Below are 21,679 nucleotides of genomic sequence, written 5' to 3' on the forward strand. Positions count from 1 at the left end.
TAGCTTTCATGATACAACAGCAGAGTTGAATAGTTGTGTTGCCACAGAAACTGTATGGCCCACCCAATCTAAAATATTTAGCCTCTAGCCCCTTAACAAAAATACTTTGCTAACCCTGATCTAGCAGAAAGGTTTCAAGATTGGTGTTCCAAGGTCCAGGATTCTCCTAGGTCCTATGTCACTGTATGATATCACACAAATGATTTACTCTCTTGTTCTCTGGTTCTCATACTCTTAAAAAGAGGGGAATACAAATCCAGCCCCTTCTTTCCTCATAGAAATATTGTTAAGGTAGATAAGAAAAAAAAGCATTGATTTTTTTTTTTTTCTGAAGGAAAGATGATTTAACTTCAAAGTATTAGTCATAGGGTGGATGCTGTTAGATGATTCGGGAATGATGACTGGTGTGTTATTACTCTGTGATATTAGTTCTCTCATGTACATCAGTGGGGGATTACTTAGGTCAGTGAGAGCATACAGACCCCTGCACTGTGGTACCACATCAAAAGCTACAGTAATGCACCAGAACCCAATTTAATCACAGTATCCAGTCAAGAGAGAGAGTTTTAATTGCTTCTTTATCCCTTTATCCTCTGAAGCTATCATTAAACATTTACAAGACATGAACTTCAGATCATGCCAGCATCTCTGCTGGGGTCACCTAGAGCTGGCTATTTTAATCCAGGACCAAGAGAGAGGGGCCTTCAGGCCCATGAGGAAGGACTACTCCCAAGACAGAAGAGCAGTGGTGGTGGTAACACATGGGCTGGTTTGCAGAGCAAATACCAAAGATATTTGTCTATGTTAAAACTTTAATTCATATTTGATTCTTGGACACATAACTGATACCCAGGCTGTTTAAGCACATACACAAGTGAGTAACAAACCTTTGCCTAACACATGTAAATATTAGAACCTCCTCTTTCCCAAGAACTCCCTCAAAGCCCCAGGGAGGATCTCCCTAAAGGAGCAGCTCTTATGTCTCAAAGCAGCCAGCTAAGGAGGCCAATCCTAGTCTTTGAAAGTAACATTGGCTCAGGTGCAGCCCATTACAGACCCTACATACAAAACTCTGGATTTATGGCATAGATAAATTAGTGGGCAATCATTTGCTCTATAAAAGGAGTCTTCACTTTACAAGCAGATTCACTGCCATGTTCCTTTAACTGATCTATTGCCAGTCGTGCCTTTCTAATAAAATCTCATTGTTAGAAATGCAGCACACATATGCTTTTTCATTGCTAACCTAAATGGAAATATGAAGAGCAGGGTGCACTTATAGTCCCCTTAGATCTTAATGTGGCTTTTGTCAAGGTCCTTTGTTCTCAGGCTAGGAGCTTGATGTTACTTGTTACTTATGATTGGCTAGGAGAAATGGAGGTCCATGATTCTTTAATATAACAACAATGAAACAATATCATGTGGTTTTATTGACTAACTTACTCTGATTATCTGCATGAGATTCCAAAAAAGTGAAGGAATCTTCACTTTTTTCACTGGAATAAGCTACCTGGTCTTTTGAAGACAAGTCATTATAATATTAGCAACAGCAGTAATATTAAGCATTATCATATGCCGAGCAGTATTCTAACTCATTGAAGCTCAAACAAACCCAGAAGCTAGGTTATTACCATTCCTATATTATAGATGAGAAAATTAAGGCACAGAGAAGTAAAATACCCTTCCCTGTGTCACAAGCTAATACATGCAGTCAGGATTCAAACTCAGTGAGACTGGCTTTATAATTTGTGCTATTAACACTGTGCTATATTGACAAGTAAAGCAACTGTCAGAGGCTGAAATGTAGGAGCATATGACATATTTTCTACCTTCAAAAAACTAATAAGTATATCTGCTTCCAGCCATAAGAGAGAAACTTGGACTTGCCCTTGCCATAAAAAAAAAAACAAAACTAGAAAACTAGACAAAACATGTCAGACAACTAATTCATCCATTGGACAACAGGAAAGTGAGGACTGTGGTCCCTGGGGTAAGGAAAACAAAAGATGACCTCTGTGATTGCCCCAGTTTTCTGCCTAAAGGCATATTTGGGGTCATGGAGCAGGGAGGGAAAACCCAAGCACAACACAGTAGTCTCACTAAGTTACACGGACGGAGATTAGAGTTCAGGAAGTCTGAGGCAGCTGTGTTTTGTAGGACAGAGTACCAGAGCAAGGAGCTACACAGAAAAAGAACTCCAGAAGTCTGCATAAGGGTCTCCTTGAGTCTTTGCTGCATACTAAGCTGAGCATGTGTAGGGTAAAATTCCACAAGAATCAGCACAGAACAGCCATCAGGGAGCTGGAGACTGGACAATTCCCAGAGACCTCAGGGCTGGGAAAATTTTGAATTTTGATCAGCCAAAATGGATCAAACTTGTTGAATATGTGGTACATTCAACAGAACAAAGAATAAATGAAACAAATGCAAAACAAATAACAAGATGGTAGACTAAAACACAAGCATATCAATAATTACATTAACATAAATGGACTAAACCCTCTAATTAAAAGACAGGGATGGTCAAACTGAACAAAAAAATTAGACTTAATTATATGCTATTTGCAAAAAGCACACTTTAAATATAAAGACACAAGTAGATTAGAAGTAAGAGGGTGGATAAAAGATATACAGCAAATTCTGAACATGTGAAGACCATAATAACTATACTATCCATAAAAGTAAGTATCAAAATAAAGAATATTATTATAGAGAAAAAGGGACATTTTATAAAGATAAAATAGTCTATTCATCAATAAGGCATGTAAATCTTAAATGTGAATGCTCTCAATAACAGAGCTTCAAAAATACATAAAGAAAAAAATGACAGAACTGAAAGAATAGAAAAATCCATAGTTATGGTTGATTTCAACACTCATTTTTTAATGTTAGAACAAGTAGACAGGAAGTCGGTATGGATATGGAAGACTCAAACACACTATCAACCCACATGATCAAATTGATATTATAGAATAATTAATTCAACAACAGCAGAATGCACATTCTCTTTATAAAGTGCACATGAGCATTCACCATGATAGAGTATATGCTGGGTCATAAGAACAATCTCAATGAATTTAAAGGGATTGATATCGTATGAAGTATTGGGTTGGCTAAAAAGTTCATTAGGGTTTTTCTGTAACATACAAAACCAGAACGAACTTTTTGGCCAATCTAATATATTTGCTGACCACCATGGAATTAAATAAGAAGTCAAAAGCAGGCAAAATGCCCAAATATATGAAACAAAACAGCACACATGGGTCAAAGAAGAATCACAAGGAAAATTAGAGATTGTTTTGAATCTTCTTGATAATAATAATACAGCATATCGAAATGTGTGGGATGAAGCTAAAGTAGTGCTTTATTGTACAAAGAGATAAGCTGATTCTAAAATCTATGTGGAAATGCTATGGGCCTAGACTATTCAGAACAATTTTGAAAAAGAAGAAAAAAGTTGGAGGACTTACTCTATCTAATTTTAAATTGTCCTTACTCTATCTGATTTTACATTGTCCTGTCCACAGTAATTAAAGCAGTGTGGTATATTGGCATAAGAATAGACAAACAGATCAATAGAACAGAGTTGGGAATCCAAAAATAGATCCATACATATATGGTCACATAAATTTTAACAAACACTACATTCACAAACACAATACGTAAATGCCCAATAATTACACAAAAAAGTGCTTGACATTATTAGTCATCATGGAAATGCAAATTAAAACTAAGATGAGACATTCCTACACATTTAATGACCAAGAAAAAAAAAAAAGAAACAAACTATGCAACAACATAGGTGAATTCCAAAATCATCATGCTGAATGAAAGAAGCCAAACACAGAAGACTGTGTACTGTATAATTCCATTCATGTGGCATTCTAGGAAAGACAAATCTAATCTACAGTGCCCAGAAGCAAATCAGTGGTTGCCTGATGCTGAAGGTGGGAAGGAATGAACTAAGAAGGGACACGAGGGAACTTTCAGCAGCAATGGGAATGTTCTACAACCTGATTGCTGTGGTAGTCACGCAGGTGTGTACATTTGTCAAAACTTGAAGAATGTGCACTTAAAATGGGTATATTTTATGGTATGCAAGAAGCTAATCATTTGTTGTATAAGCAATATTAGCACTTACTATTATCTCTTTCCCAAGGTTATACAGTACTTTGAATTCCTTTAGTTAATCTGACAAGTAGGAGATTAGCATGGGTTATCTTGTTCTGACTGAACATCACAATTGGAATTGACCTTTACATTCCCTGAGCTTTTACAGAACTTTGGATCTCATGTTTTAGCTCTTGGTGTGCATTTCTTAGCTCCCCTCGTTGGCCTCATAAAGGGCAGGGGCTTGGTACAACTATAACAGCTCTTTACTTAAAACTTTCCCCACAGCTCATTTTGTGAATGTAGTTAATGTTGAATGAACACATTACCGGAGAGCAATTGGGATGGGCTACTTTGGAAGGTCCCGAGTTTCGTGTCAATAGAGGTGTTTAAGAGAAGACTAAACAACTGTATATTAGAAATGTTGTAAAGTGATTCAAACAGCAGGTGATATTTGGACTAGAGAAGTTCTTTCCCAGCTCTGATTTATGTTAAAAAAAAAAAAGGTTCCAAGGGGATGCAGTGTTTCTCCACAGAGAAAAGAGATTCTAAAAATTAAGAGGGACAGCAGCCTTCCTGACAATCCACTGACCACAGATAGAGTGGAGTTCGCCCTAAACCAACAGAGTGGGATTCAATGCCTGTTACCAAGAATGTGAGGTTGAATTATAAGCAAGGGAAGGATATAATTTTGGAAATGTACAAACCAGATATTCTATTATGAAATCTAATAGGAGTTTCAAAAAACACGGGTTCATGTGAGAAGTTCCATGGAAAGAAAAGATGGTGGTGATGTGGGCATGAATCAACTGAGGATGGCAGATTCATAGAATTGCCCTTTCACTCCACTCTGTGAGGGCAAGACTACCCACTCCTGAGGACCTTCATCCTTAAGATGAAGGAATGGATTCAGCACAAGTTCTGCACATCCTCTCATCAGACTCCTTTGCTTATAATTGTCATTATAACCTTTAAGTCTAAGTTTACTCATCTGTAAAATGAGAATAATAATAATTAGAGAGCCATCATGAGGATTTGATACGATCATGCATGTTTAGTTAAGGCCATGACACATAGAAAGTACTTAGTAAATCCTGGCTATGAAAATGGCCATCATTAAACAATATGTCATCGTACATTGCCAGTTATCCAGAGCCAATAAGTAGGAGTACCATCTCCAGTCTCTGTACCATGCCCAGAGCGAAACAGCCTGTGCCGCCCTTTAACAAACACGCTCATGAACAATCTTTACTGCGTTAAAATCAGAAACTTGGGGAGAATGAGTCTTTCTCCTTTTTAAGTTTTATCTCTAGAGTCCCAAGCAGTTTTGGATGTAATACTTTATTTTCTAGTCAACCTCATTTCTACGGAGGTGTATTCTACTAGATTGAAAGTTCTATGAAAGTTCTATGATTGAAAGTTTCTACTAGATTGAAAGTTCTACTAGATTGAACGTTCTATGGAAAGTTCTATGAAATTCCGTGAGAGCAGACATCTGTACATTATACCCATCACTGTTTGCCCAGGGCCTAGCAAGGTACTTGGCACTTAGTAGGAGCTCAGTAGATATCAGATGAATGAATATGATCTCCTTTCCAAAAACCTTATATACAAGTCACGTTTGACAGAACCCCTAAGTGGCTGCCTTGCTGTGCAGCAATGAAGTCAAGGTTCGTACATTGGAAGTGTAACTGTGATCCTACTGAGTAGTCATTTAACCTCTTTACAGCAACTGGAAGATCGTTTCTCAGCTGTATGAAATTAACCAAGAAATAATTCATGCTTCATGTTCCCTGTCCTTCATAATGAGGTCTTCTTACTAGTTTAATTAGTTAGTAAAGGACAGCATTCTTTTCTTTCCACCTTTCGTCAAGAATTCTAAAGCCTTTAAGAAAAATGACTCAGGAGGTGAAACAGCAGGACTCCTGCTATTACTTATAAACTCTGCACTGGAAACTGTTTCAGGGTCTGTAGCAGCGAATCTCAAGCACCATTTACCTTGCCCCCTGATGCCGGAGTTTGAGTATAAATGATGGAACAGCTAATGACATGTTGCCCCACAAAGTAGCATTAGCTTCCTTTATCATCATCAGCCTTTTTTTATAAAGAACCCTCAGAAATGTATAAATTGCAGTTTATCTCACCACAGAAGCACTTCATCAAATGTACTGTAATTATATTTTGGGTGGCTGCTGAGAATATTCACTGTTTCTTCATTATAAGGATTGTCCTAAGAATTACATTAATGAGGGTGAACCATAATAGCTTTGGGAATTTAGCTACATTTAAATGTTAAATTTACATCTCAGCCTTGTAGATTCCCTATAAATTGATAGCTATGGGCCAGGATCTTTTCATTAGCATTGGCATTTAATGGGTATTCCTTGAACTGATGTTTTACTTTAAGTGAAATGTGTGTTTGCATTAAAAGCATATTCATTTCCCAGTCTCCTTCTTATACATTTGTTTCCTTTGTTTTGGAATCCACAAAGCTTTGCTTGTTTAGTTCACTTTTTTCCCTCACTGCATAACGACTTTTAGAAGGTTAAATTTTAAAACGTTTTGTGTTTAAAAAAAAAATTGCATCCCTTTAGCAGGTAGTCAATTAATGGGGCTGCATTTAGCTGCCAAATGGGAACCTGCCAGGTGACCAAGAAAGAAAAAGGCTATTTGCATAAATAAAATGAAAGCATATTAGAATAACTGAGCCAACATTCACCAAATTTTTCACCAGTGTCAACCTCTAACTTTACCTGCTTCATCTTCAGGATTATGGTTTGAAGCCAGGACTATTCACCATGTTTCTGTTTTCCTTGTAGTTCTTTCCTCAGAAGCTGCGGTGGAGGACATTTGACTAATACATTGCAGCTTTAGCCAAATAGTTTGTGATCTTCTTGTAACCCACTGACTTACACAAAAGCATGGACACACTTATTTTGGATAAATCCATGCTATCTGACACACAAACAAACAACAAAGAATTGAAAGGAGTCTAGAGGCACTCACTCCCAGATCAATTTTCTTCAATGTCCTGAGTTGCCTCTAAATTGATTCACATGGCACCATCCTCATTTTTCTGGCCATGATTACATGTTATTCATTAATATTACCTTTTATTATATTTTTAATGCTATATCTTTTCAGATGGGATTTTTTTTTTTGTAGTAATAGTACTTTCTTCTGTATGTTTCCTATTTTCTGTGATACAGCTTCCTGTGACCTTCACACTGTCATATCCAGAAATGAAGAAGCCTATCTTGGTTCAGACTCTTGGTCCATCTAGCCCATAATTCTACTGCTGACAATGGCCCCCAAAGCCATTTTGTGGCGGACTTGGCTGCCCACCTTGACATGACCCCTAAGATTTTAGGTGCACAGTCTAAAATAATCCCATTTCTCTTTGTAACATAGTATGGCTTAATCAGCTGTGAATTTAGCTAGATCCCTTTAAAAGGACAATTTTAGCCTGTCCTATCTACTCGGGAGCGGGGGTGGAGGGTGGGTAATGGAGATCCACAATGTAACTGGAGGGGCCATTGCAGGTTCTCAAGACTGATTTCAGTTCCGAATAGTGATACCAATCCTCAGGTGGACTGCCTTCTAGAGAAATACCCGCTGCTTCTGTTCTTTGTCTCATAGCCAGTTAGTTCTCTATCCACAGCAAAACATTCCCTTCCATCCTATAGCAACTCAACCTTTTTGAATGTCAGTATAGTTTTATCAGTGTTTCTTTGAATGGGTAAAATACCCCCCCTTCGCCTTGCTTACAACTTTTTAAAACCTTTTTAAAGATTGTAAAAACAAGCCAACTCTTCCTTTTATAAAAATAAAAACTATGATCTTTTGTTCCCTATAGACTATGAGCTTAAGTGCTTACTAATAAACCTTTTTTAAAATAAATTTTATAAACCCATCAGCGTGGCCATGTGGCAGTGAGAATCACTAGTCAGAGGTTCATAGAGTCTCCCTTGCAACCTCTCTCATGGATGGACATCTTTCTATCGACCAGTTGGCCTCCAATACCATAGTCATTTGCAGTGGCTCTCTCCAGCTCCACCATGACCCCCAGGCATTCCTGCAATGCACCTGCCAACCAGCCTTCCAGAATTATTCATAATTCCGTATAGGAAGTAGGTCTAGAACAGCATGTCTATGTAGTACTTCCAGCTTGTCTCATTCCTTTGTGTCTGCTTGCCAACAGAATGGGACGTGGCAAGCAGACACAAAGGTTTATATCTATCAATACTAACATCCGCCTTCCACTCACAGCGGCTTTGTAACCTTTATGTATCTGTAGCCAGAAATCAAAATCTGTCCATTTGAACACAATTATAGAAAACCATGTTGATTTTAAGGCTTTCATTATAAACTTCACCCTGGAAACAATCTTTAGAGTCTTTCCAAGTCTGAAGACCCATATGCATTGAATGTTCTCACAGTGTGCTCTGTCAGAGATAGTTTTTACTGATGTTTTCTTAGGAGCATCGTTCCCCAGGTATGGAGAGAACTGCCGAAAGGCCTTTACAAGGAGTCAGGCTGGCTCAGATAGGTGGGAGCTTTATTGACAACAGGCCATGAAAGAAGAGTGGGCAATAATTTCTGTATGGACAAAGGGAGAATTATAAATTGGGACTGACATATAAACATGAGTAAGATTCAAAATTCCCCCTCAGAAGAAGTGTCAATATTAGTTTGAGTTACAAAACAAGGTAGAAGGAGAGAGTGGTATAGATGTTTCTTTATAGCTACATATGGAAGCTCTGCTACACATGCACACACATAAAATTATAAACTCAAAGATAAGGAACCAATCATATATGAATGTGATTGTACTTTTAAGGTTTATAGGTGGGTGGTATTAAATTATAATTTTCTGAAAGGCAAAATCATGACTCTCATATGGAAGGTGTGAGGCAGTTCAGGGGAGAAATTAGGGTATTATGGGGTGGGTACGTGTTGAAGGCAAGTCCAACTTTATATACACACAGATGCGCATATATATGTTTATATATATATATATATACACATTCATTTATATTAATGTGTGTGTGTGTATAAAATTTGTTTTTATTTTCCCCCTAATCCTCCTCATAACTGGGGACCATCCATTACCCTAAAGGGAGAAGGCAGAAGACCAGCCCTTATGTTGGTGACCAGTTTGCTCAGTGCTATTAGGGTAATCATGGGTAAAATCATGGATGGGGACCATGAATCGCTGAACTTTTGAGAAGCAACATGAATGTGAATATTCCTTTAAGGGTGTAGATGGGTGGTATTAAATTATAGTTTTCCAAAAGCTGAAATCATGATTCTCATGCAAATAAAAAATGAACACATGTCAAAGATTTTATTCAATTCATTCATTTATATGGGAATCAGTAAGATATTCACACCAATTCAAAGAGCATTTGAGAAACTGAGTTTATGTAATTTAATAAATATTAACCTAAGATTGCTAGGTTAGATTAAAACTGCTTAACTGGTTAATGTCTTAGAGGCCAATAAACTGTAACCTTTGGAAACAACTGTTCTATGGGACAGAAATAATTTTCATCTAGAAAAAATGAAATAGACTAAATATCTATGAGTTAACGTATAACGTCACTAAGTCTGGGACATTTAATCAGTAGTAAGCAGTGAGTCAAACTAAGTACGTTGTCCTAGATAATCTTTGCATAGACTTTGCCCTAAATGACATTGAAAGGATGTGCTGCCTTATTTTCAAGTTGTGGATAATTTCCGTAACAGTGGGGAAAAGTAGAGGAACATACTGAGTAGTACATAATAGAGTGTTTAGATCTCAGCTTATATGTGAAATATCCCATGTTTTTGGTAACAAGAATCTTCTTATCATTCCCCAAGGCAGCGGCTGAGAGAAGAATCCCCAGAAAATAGGATTTACTTAGCAAAATTGCTGTAGAGAGGGAGAATGAAGCCAGTATTTAGCTCTGCTTTTGCCCCATTAGATACTTAACAATTCATTCAGTGATTCAACAAACATTTATTGAGCATCTACTGCCTGCCAGGCTTTGGGGAGTAGAGTGAAAAAGGCAAAGTTCCTTCTAGTGGGAAAGACAAGTAGCAAATAATGAAATCATTACAAGAATAATACAGTTTTAGGTAGTAGAAGAGTGCTATGAAAGGTAGGGGCGGGGAAGAAGCAGGGTAGAGGATAACAGATGATTAGAGGGGAGGGGTGGGTTTTAGATGGGATGGTTGCAAGCTCTTAGGAGGATTGGCAGGCCCTGTAGTGTGTGGCCCAGCAAGGGCAGGGGACTTGGTGTCAGGAGAGGCTCTGCTGTCCGTCTTCTGATAGGTAGGCCCAGGCTGCCTGAGCCCACTGTCTGAATATGATGATGTCTTCACTCTAGTTCATGGCCCAGGATACCTCCAGTTTGAATTTCCATCTTCTTGTCATGAAGCAAAGTAAGGATCGGGGACCAGAGCTGCGAGTGGAGCGAACAATGCACACAGTTCGCCACTGGGGAGAAAGCTGTTACACATGTCCTGGTTTAAGGCAGGGAGAGAAGGCTCAGAAAACTGGTTAGGAGCATGGTTTTCAGATCAGACACACCTGACGTTGAATCCTATCTCTACTGCTTAGGCCGTGTGACTTTAGTTACTCAAATCCATTTTCCATCAGTTAATGACGCATAATGATCACTCCCTCATGGGGTCACTTGGAAAATTAAATGAAATCATCTCCAAAAAGCCCTAGGCACACAGGAGGCCATCAACAAATAGTGTTGTTCCTGTCATTCCCACATTTGGAGAGTCTGTAGTGCCATCTTCCTGTAGCAGTAATTAGTCTTATTACAGGCGTACAGTTCTTGAACTTTATGGAAAGATGAATCATTATCACAGAGTTTAGGTACATGTGAACTGGAGGTCCTCCAGATGTGTTGGTGTTGACCCATGTTTTGTGGTCAAAATTATCCCAGCCAACAATCCAAGTTTTCCAAAGAGATGGAAGGTGCGAGGCCTTAGTGGCACACCTGAAACTTTTCAGCACAGGCTTGGAAATTCTTGGGTGAGAATTTAGAAACTGAAATTATAATACTTTTCATGGAGTTTTGATCTGGGATGTTTTTCCATTTCCTGTCTGTCCTTTCCTTTCCTTTGTTTTACTGTTCTTTCCTTTCCCTCTTATAAGTTGCTTTCTCTTCTGGAGATCTATGGGTTAGGAAGCTATTAATTAGCTGCGTCTCACTCTAATTTTCAATGAGATTTAATATAGTAGGGATAAAACTGCCCCTTTTGAAAAGAGAGATTAAATGTCTGCAAATTCCTTGAATTGATTTTCTAATTGTTTTGGTAATAATGTTTTTTCATTTGATAATGTTGCTGAAAGAAATAATAATTTTAATTAAACTTTAAATGTAATTTTTTATTTTATATATCCTAAGGAGACTAAGTTTTCTTGCAGGGAATAAGTTAAGACCATAACCTTCTTCTCTAACCTCATAATTATTATGATCAGGAAATGTCTGTAATACATTACATTGTAATTAAATTGCATACCCCAGACTGTGCAAGATCTGTTTATAAAGGACAAATGGATTTTCCACAGCTGCTTGCCTGTGAGTGCATCCTTCATGAAACATTGCGGCAGCCAATGTATGCACGGAAATAACAGACTTGAATTTAAATTTTCAAAGCCTTCAAATGTCTTTCAAAATCTTCTCATAACATGAATTGCTTAATTTGTGTACATGAAAACCCACTGATTACATATGAATGAGAGTCAACCTACAATAAGAGGGGGCTATGAGAATCTTTGTGTATTTACCCACCCATCTCTTCAGGAATTAGCAGGTATTCATTTAATCTTGTTCTGATATCCTGCACAGACTGCGGTCATTACGGGGATCTTTCTGTGAAGACTGGAATCTTCTGTGAACAGTATGGGGCAGGTCAGGTATTTCCTACCATGTTCACTGGACCATCTTCACCCAGTCACACAGCTGGAAAATATTTTGTGAGATGAATGTTTACAAAAGAAAAAAAAAAAAAAGGATTCAGAGAGGAGAGAGAAGAAGGGGGAAGAGAAGGATGAGAAGGGAAAATAATCCAAACATGGGTCAAGGCGGGGTCACGTAGAATAGACCTCATGGTCCAATTGTTCCATCTTTAAGAACAATCATCAGAACTTTGATTTATTAAATAAGAATTTTAAATCCTTCAAGTTGTATTTAATTGATCATGCTGTTGTGGATATACTGGGTTAACCTTGTGGATACATAATATCTTAGAGTATGAACTGAGTGCTTACTCATGCTCACCAGCATCTTGAACCCGGGTACCATTAGCCCTCACTCATTCATGAGGAAACTGAGGCTGAGTGGCCTTACGTGATTCTCCCAAATTCACCCAGATATTAAGCAGAGGACTTTGAATGGGAACCCGATCCTATCTGACTCTAACCCCTATGTTCTCTCAGCTGTATCTCCCTGTCTAGGCCCAATTTCTCCTTGACTGACAAGCTCAAGGACATGTCTTCACATCCTTAAATTCCAAACCTCCCTTAGAACTAATTTCCTAAAGGTGAACTGTCCTAATCATGCTGTAATTTGTTTCCAAGGGGTGAATATTGGCCTTCAGAGCAGCTTTCTCCTACCTACCAGCTTTCTCCTTCTAAAAATCATTTGATTTGATTCCCTGTTCAGAGCTCATATACCTGTCAGAAGATACTGTGCAATTTATCCCTGAGGACAGTTAACATTTCCCCCGCCGCCCCCCACCTTGTGATGTCAGGTGCTCTCAGAAATTGCAGTGCAGGCTCTCCCTCAGCGCTGGTCTTTTCGATCAGTGGCTGTCACTGACAAAATATCTCCTTGGAACTGCAGAGACAAAGCTGCAAGGCTGCCAGCAGGCCTGCTCTCCTATCTCCTGTGGTTATCAGTGTTCTCATTGGTGGTACCAGATCTTCTGGAGTTGTTTCAGTTTTGTAAAGTGTTCATGGGAACTTAGATGATCTCTGAGGAAATGCTTTCCTTAAGTCACTAGTTTTAAAGGGAGGCAGCCAAATTCCCAGCCATCTGGCAGTCAGTTTCTTTCAGTCTGAGACAGGGAATTTCAGAGGCCTTGAAGAGGGCATGCACAAATATTTCTTGCTTCTATTTTTTCAATATGGAATTTGGAGCTTTGTCTGTCAGCCACCATGCTGTGTCTTTAGGAAACTCTAAATGGGAGCAAATCAGCCCCTAGCAAGCTGCACTTTGTCTCTTGGAATTGAATGTCCTTTTCTGTTTCTTGAAGACCACAATTCTGATTCATCTTCTATCTGCCCTCAGTGACTTCCGTTCTTTGAACTCCTTGACCTCGTCCTTAACTTGTGGATGAATTTGACATCCAGCTGATGCTCTGTGGGATCCAGAGGGCACGTGCTCCTCACCAGCTTCAACTAGTTCTAAAATGTCATGGTTTCTGTTAAAATGCTTCTAGCTCCTACCAAAGTGAACACACAGATCTGTCTCTCTTGGGTTGTGCTGTGAGTTCATGGCGTAAAGTGTCTTCTGGTTTAAAAATGGACCACTGGGCTTTTCACTGGAAGTTTGGTTATCTTTGTCCACATGCTTTCCAGAGAATTTCAGAGGCCGGGATATCATCATCTGGGCCTGGTCTTTGTCACCTGTCCCCCAAACTGTACTTCCTTCCTAGCCGTCTCCTCACCACCACGATTGTTTACACAATTCTACCTCCACATTTTTCTGGAATGTCTCCCTAAGGGGCAGCTCCCGTCTCCCCACCTTCCTGCCCATTGGCCCCCAAAGGCTTCCCATTTATGAACTGTGTTCAGTCTATTTTCCGCCTTATTTAGGAACTTTCAAAGATAACGTTAGTTGCCGACTTTCTCTGCCTGTAATTAACCCAAGTTACCCACACATCGCCCAAACTGGAATGCTCACATGTTCTATTCACCTGGAATATCCGTGTCCCCATCTCTGTCTGTTGACAGCCTAAGTACTTGTGCTAGATATTCTCTTGTACCACTCCTTATCAATCCTCACCTTTCTCTACCCTATACTGTGCCCTTGGAGGCTAACGGTTATGGACTGCCCTCTGGCTTATGATTGGGTTTGGCCAAGGGAGGCCTGTAGGATAGGAGAGGCACCAGCAGGGGACTGATTCCCTGGCTTCAAACAACCCCAGCTCCTCTGGTGACCCTCTCCAGCAGATACAATCGCAGCTACAGCTGCTTTCTTCTCTGCCCTTTTAGGCCTAGGGGTGGAAATGGCCTCCCTTGCTTCTCCTTTAGCATCCCTTATTGGTTTTATTTAACCCTGACCACTCTTTGTAAATAATCCTTTCAGTAAATTTTCCAAGTTATCTTCTTGGTGTGTCCCAACTGTTTCCTACAAGGGCTCTGACTGATAACAGCACCCCCAAGGCCCAGTTCACTTATACACTTTTCTGATTTCGTTCATTCACTCAACAAATTCACATTCATCATCTGTTTGGTGTTACGTTATAGGCATTGGTGACAGAGTGGAGAACAAAACAGTGCCCTTGCCTTCAGGGAAATTACAATATAGTGGGGAAAACAAATGTGAAACAAGCAGTTATAACAAAGGATGGTGAAGATTACGATAGGAGAAGTATGGAGAGCACACAACAAGGGGACCTAGTCTAGGGGTCAGAGAAGGTCATTCAACTACATAAGGTATCCACTATTTTTTGTCCTTTGCCCATAGCACTCAGTGCATTCTGATTGTGTTATTATTATTTGTGGGCACATTTTCTCTGCCTCTACTGCAGAATAAGCTTTTGAGAGCAGAGACTGTGTTTTTCACCTTTATGTCTTAGCCCACTGCCTAGAATGTGTAGGAACTCAAGTATTTGTCCAGTTGAATTGGATTGAACTTTCTGAACACTTATGAACCTCAGCTCCAGCCCACCCACTGTAGGTTGTACATTATTAGGCTGGATAATGGTGAGATCCCACCCTTTCAGAGCTATTGGAACAACAGAAAACATGTTTTACTAGTTGAAGAAGAAAAATCACTGAAGAGGAAGAAGCTTCTCAACACAGGTGAAGGGTTTGATAGGTGTTATCAACCTAATACACCCTGTTTCGGATATTTGCTGACAGGCATTGGAGTCATTAATTCTCAAGGTTGAGAGTTGAGCTTTCTTTTATATGTTTATTTTGCATCACTGGCTTGTGTTGTGTTTGATAGCAACATAGCTGAAGTCAGTGTGAAATATGAATGAATGGAGGGAAATCCATATCCTACTCCAGAGCAAGGAGTTTGGGGAGATAAGTAGGGGAAAACCTTGGTACAAAGTTTTTAAAACTTGGGTCGGTGTAGAGAAAATCTGGACAGCATCCTGAGGCAACAGAGGGCTCAGGAACAAAGAGCAGGAAGTAGAGGATTGGGAGAAGAGAACTCTGGCAATGTGGTAGGCCAGAAGTTCTCAGACACCTAGCTCCGCCTGCCAAAAATAATTGTTGGATAAAACAATAATTCTTTCTATAATACATGGCTTAGTAAGGCAAAGTAAGGGAATTCCTCAGGGGTGAAAAATGATGAAGTGAGAATCTGTAAGAGGTAAGAAAACTCCAGAGCCTTTGTCTAAGGGTATCTGCCAATCCCTGTTCTCCTAGAGCATGGGTTTTAACAAGGCGTGAGTGCGTCTGGGACAGGAGACAAAACTTGGGGCCCTAGTGTCCTTATATAAGGTATTGATTAACTTTAAATAAATATGTAAGCCATATCAATCATCTGAGGTCTCCACTGAGAGAACTGAAATAAAGTGTGTAACTTCCAAATGAGTAGAGTTGGGGTGGGGGAAGGAATGATAGGAGGAGAAAAAAAAAAAAATCAACACAAAGGAGAGCAAGAAAGAAAAGGAAAAAAAACAAACTTAGAAAACAAATGAACAAATAGAAAGCAAAAACTAAGATGATATAAATGAGTCCAATTTAACAATAATCACAAGCTACATAAATGAATTATAATCTCCAGTTAAAAATCAAAGATTGTTAGACTAGATTTTAAGAATTCAACTTTAAACTATCCGTAAGAGAAACCCTATAAATATAAGGACAGAGGCAGATTGCAAGTAAATTGATGGGAAAAGACATACAAAGAATGAGGTTAAAAAAAGGAGATATAGCTATATTAAGTATTAGGTAAAACTAGACTTCAAGACAAAAAGCATTACTACAAATGGCGAGGATGACTACATATTAATAAAGATATTCTAGCTGGGACGAAGTGAGAGAGTAGCATTGACATATATTCACTACCAAATGTAAAATAGATAGTTAGTGGGAAGCAGCTACATAGCTCAGGGAGATCAGCTCTGTGCCTTGCGACCACCTAGAGGGGTGGGATAGGGAGGGTGGGAGGGAGATGCAAGAGGGTGGGGATATGGGGATATATGTATACATATAGCTGATTCTCTCTGTTATACAGCAGAAACTAACAAAACATTGTAAAGCAGTTATACTCCAATGAAGATGTTAAAATAAATAAAGATGTTCAATTTACCAGGAAGATGTAATTCTAAGTTTATGTGCTCGTAAAAGCATAACTTTGAAATATATAAAAAAGAAATTGCTGGAACTACAAGAAAAATAAACACGTCCCAAATCACAGGTCATTTTCACACATCTCTCTCAAAATTGATAAAACAAATAGACAATAAATCAGTAAGGAGTTAACAGATTTGAAGAATACAATTAACAAGCTTGTTTTAATGCACAGACACAATACACTGAAAGCACATTCTTTTCAACACATGTAACATTTATAAAATGGATCATCCAATAGGCAATGGAGAAAATCTCAGCAAAACTCAAAGAATTTATATCATATAGCCCACATTCTCTAACAGTTAAATTGGAAGTCAAAAATGAAAAAATAACTAAGTAAACCCCATACCTTTGAAAATTAAAAAACACATTCTAACTCATGCGTCAAAGAAGAAAATCAAAGTAGGAACTACTAAATATTTAGAACTAAGTGATCATGAAAATACTCATCAGGACTGGTGGGATATAGAGAGCTAAAGCAGTCATAGGGGAATGATTGTAGCCTTCCTACTTATGTCGGTGACAAGGAAAGTGTGCAAAGTAATAAACTGAGCATTCAACTCAAGAAGCTAAAAAAACAGAAGTGAATCAACCTAAGAATAAGGAGGGAAATAATAAATATGAGTAAAAATCAATGAAAGAAGACTGCTATACATTAGAGAATGTCCCCAAAAAACAAGATTGTCTCTCTTTTTTTTGAAAGAGTAACACAGCTGACAAACTGCTGGCAAGATTGATGAACAAAAAAGAGAGAAGACTCTAATAACCGGTATCAGGAATGAAAAAGAGTACTCCCTACAGGTGCTGCAGACCTAAACAAAGATAAAAACAGGGTATTACTGACAACTTTATGCTGATTATTTTGAATATTTGGAAAAACTCACACATTCCTAGAAAAGTGTAATTTCCAAAGTTAATTCAAGAAGAAACATAAAACCTGAATAACCCAATAACCAGGATAGGAATTGAATCATTAGTTAAAATTCTTACCATAAAGAAAGTATCAGACCTAGATGGTTTTGTAAGGAGTTCTACAAAATGACCAGGAAATGAATCATTCTAATGTTACACAAACTATTCCAGAGTATAGAAAAAGAAGGATCACTTGCCCATTTTATGAATCAGATATATATCCTTGATACTAAAAATGGAAAGCCACAAACAGAAAATGCAAATTTTTTAAAATGTATAATTTACAGTTGCAACAAAAAGTATAAGCCATGGAGGAAAGAAAACTAACAAAAGGCATGCCAAACTGTATTACAAAACTTCAAAGACATTATAGAAGACTTAATAAATAGAAACATATCAACACACCATTTTCATGGATAAAAACACAGTATCCTAATATAAACATTCTAGTTCTCCCCAAATGGATACGTAGATTAACACAATTCCCATCAAAAGCCAAAAATATTTTTTGTACAGTTTTAAAATGATCCTAAACTTTATCTGAAAGAGCAAACAGTCAAGAATAGTAAGATATTCCTGAAGGAGGGGAAAGAGAAAGTGAGGGAACTTGCCCTGCCAGATAACAAGAATTAGAATGCAATGGTAGTTAAGATACTGTGATATTGTTTTGGGAACAGGCAAACAGACCACTGGACCAGAATTAGAAAGCCCCCAAACAAAGCAACATATATAAGGAAATTTGATATATGCCAAAATTGACACTGCAGACCAGTGGGGAAAGAGGATGTATTAGTCAAATTTTGCTGGAACAACTAAAAATAAAAATAGAAGCCTACCCTACACCAAAATCAATTCCAATTCTAAATGAATGAAGAACTTAAAAATGAAAAGCAAAACTTTAAAAGTTTTAGAATAAGACCCCAGAGAATATTTTTGTGATATAAGGGTAGGGAGGATTTCTTAAACAAGATATAAAAAATAAAAATCATAAAGGAAAGGATTCATAAATTCAACTATATTAAAAGTAAGAACATCTATTCATTTAATGCATGATAAACAGAGTGAAAAGAGCCACAAACTGGGAAGTGATATATATAAACCAACTACCAACAAAAGATTAGTATCTAAAATACATCAAGAACGCCTACAAATCAATAAGAAAAGACAAGCAAATCAATTCAAAAATGGGCAAGGGGCATGAACAGGCATTTTCCAAAAGAGAAAACATAAATGGCAAAAAATGCATATGTGAAAACATGCTCAGTCTCATTAATAATTTAAAACATTAAAACCTTATGAGGTAAAGTGCTAGAGAGGATGTGAAGCAAGAGAAAGACTCATATACTGACAATGGGAGGATAAACTGAAAGGGAAAACATGTTGGAACTGCATGATGAAATTAAACACACATGTGGCTCTATAGCCCAGCAATTCCACTCCTACATTTAGAGCCTAGAGAGCGTTGATTATATTTATTTGGTAAAACTATAAAGAAAAGCAATGAGTGGTTAATACGCAAGCAGAACAGGATAGTGGGCACCTCTGGAGGGAGGAAAGGATCCATGGGGTTGGGTGGGGTGGGTGGGAGGGAGTTCATAAGATGGGCTTCAAAGGTACTGGTGATATTTTTGCATTGAATCATGGACATACGTGAACTCTTATCTTGTCACCGTTTATAATATACATTATGTTCTCTACAATCTTATGTATGTATGGTACTATATTTCATAATAAAATGGTAAGTAAATAAGTAAATTAGTCCAGAGGCTAAAGAACTGCAGTTGGAACCCACAGAATGGGCCGAGTAGGTTCTAAAGGATGACTAGGAGGTGTGCAGATACCTCGAGGTTCTGATCCACGGCTGAAACTAGAGAAAAGCTTCACTAGAGTGACAAGAAAGCTCTTAAGTGGGGCGGAAACTCCTGCTGGTGCCCTTGGAGGTTGCTGGGAAATTTTATTGGAAGTAAATGAATGATTTGAGAAGAAAAGCTTGAGCAAAGGAGTACTGACTTTCTTTTGTATCCAGGGAGGTAAAAAATTTGCACTCTGCTAATACGAAAAAATACTGTCTCTTTATAAATAAAGAGGGTATTGTATCACTTGCTTTTCAAATAAAGTTTATTTTCCTTTGGGTAGCAGGAAGTCCAGAAGAAGGCAGTGTAGAGCTTATTCAATGGGCTTGAAATATTTTCTAAATCCAGGCTCCTTCTGTCTTTCCACTCTGCCATTTTTAGTGTGTGGGCTTTTTGCCCCCTGCAGTTCCAAACTTCTCATCTAATTCAGCATGAGGGCATTTTACTGACTCTTGTCAGCCAAATAAAGGCTTTCCTAGAACTCTCCCACAGACTGCCACTTCATATCCTAGTAGTCAGAACAGTGTCACATGGCCAGTTCTTGCTGCAAGAGAGGCTGGGAATGTCATTATTTTGCCATCGCAGCCTGTATAATAGGATCAGGGAAGGGGCCAGTGGTTTCTGAACAGCTATTCAGCAATGCCTATCAAAATACTTCACTAAGAATTCTTCCTCTTTTTTCCCCAGGAGCCAGTCTACTTGATGACCTATATAAATATTTCTCCTTCCATCACTCCCATGGAGACACCATGACTGTCATGGATCCAAAGCAGATGAACATTGCTGCTGCTGTTTGGGCTGTTGTCTCTTATGTCATTGCAGACATGGAAGAAATGCTGCCCAGGTCTTAGCAAGAACAAGAGAGAAGGCACTTTTGTCCTTTCTGGCCAGGAATCCTGCGTCTGCAGCTTCAAGAAGCCCAGCTTCACCTAACAATTTTATGTGATCATTTACAAAGCACAACACTTTTTTATACTTTCTGATATCATCTTTCTTGATACTTTCCAAATTCTCTGTTCCTAGTGTAAGGAATGAGCCCCACCCCCACAAAGAATCAGCCAATGGTAGGGATCACAGTGGGGGAATTTCTTTACACCACATATTAAAAATACTGTTTCTACTTTGAAAGTAAATACTGGATAAAGCTTTGGAAGACCTCTGGCTTTTATGCATGTATTTACAAACATTAAATACAGTGACACCAATATTTTGTTAAGTTATCCATTGAAGGAGTAGAGGAGTACACAATTGTAGTACAGTCTTAATTGAATGTATGGAGGCATTTGGCTTTCTAATTTGTACATTTTTATATTATTAGAATTTTTTAATGAGGTTAAAATTTTTTAATTCACAGAAAAAGTCACCATTTGGGGAAAAAATCAAGTATGTAAAATCCAGTTGCCTTATTAAAGATCTATCACCAAACAAATGATAATACTATTTTACATTTATGTTTTATATATTTCACATAATATATCTATGAAGTTGGGGCTTATTCACATTTTGCTGATAACAAGTTTGAGGCTCAGAGAAGCTAAATAATATTCACAGAGCAAAACATTGATCCCCTTCTACTCTGGGAATAATCTCTACTGTTCTTCCACACACAATGTTCAGTATTCAATTTAAAAAATTATAAGACACACCCAAAAATGCAAGAAAAACTCATTGTCAAGAGTTAAAGCAACTAAGAAAACCAGACAAAAGAGATAACTCAGATGTTGGAATATCAGAGAGGAACTTTGACATAACTGTGATTAATATGTTAAATTCTAGTGGGAAAATGGGTCTATATACATGAACAGAAGGAGTATTTCAACAGAAAGTTGAAAACTATAAAATGGAATCAAATGCAAATACTAAAATAAAAAATACAACATCAGAGATGGAGAATTTCCTTGCTGGGCTCATCAGCAGACTGGATGAAACTGAGGAAAGAATCAACAAACTTGAAAACAGATCAATAAAAATTATCCAAACTAAAACACTGAGAAAGAAAAGTGAAGGAAAACAAACACCAGAATGGATCATTAGACTGTGATCTAATATATATGTGGCCTAATATACATGTAACTGAATTCTTAGAAGGAGAAGACAAAGTATCGGTTTTATTAATGGTAATGATTAAAAAGGCCTTTCATTTCTGGCAAGGTTGCCGACTGATACACTGACTGACCCTTACACTGAAAACTAAAGATGTTGGATAACATCTGAGAAACACTTTGTTAAATATACGAATTAACTGCTTAAAAGGTAAAGAATA

At 38.0% G+C, this 21,679-nt stretch overlaps 1 protein-coding gene across 7 annotated transcripts in view; it reads left to right on the forward strand.

Annotated features, from left to right (window-relative positions):
• Positions 1 to 21,298, forward strand: part of CPQ (carboxypeptidase Q) — a 501,324-nt gene extending 480,026 nt beyond the window's left edge. For 5 of the 7 annotated variants that reach the window (XM_082432729.1, XM_082432726.1, XM_082432732.1 and 2 more), the window contains one exon: positions 20,104 to 21,298. In XM_082432729.1, coding sequence (XP_082288855.1) covers positions 20,104 to 20,267 — 164 coding nt within the window. In that variant the 3' untranslated portion in view covers positions 20,268 to 21,298. The remainder of the gene's footprint in view (positions 1 to 20,103) is intronic. The other 2 variants (XM_082432734.1, XM_082432727.1) reach the window with 1 other exon arrangement.
• Positions 21,299 to 21,679: the final 381 nt, after the last annotated feature.

This window comes from Balaenoptera physalus (assembly GCF_965194825.1).
Source record: "Balaenoptera physalus genome assembly, chromosome: 17".
Lineage (NCBI taxonomy): Eukaryota > Metazoa > Chordata > Mammalia > Artiodactyla > Balaenopteridae > Balaenoptera > Balaenoptera physalus.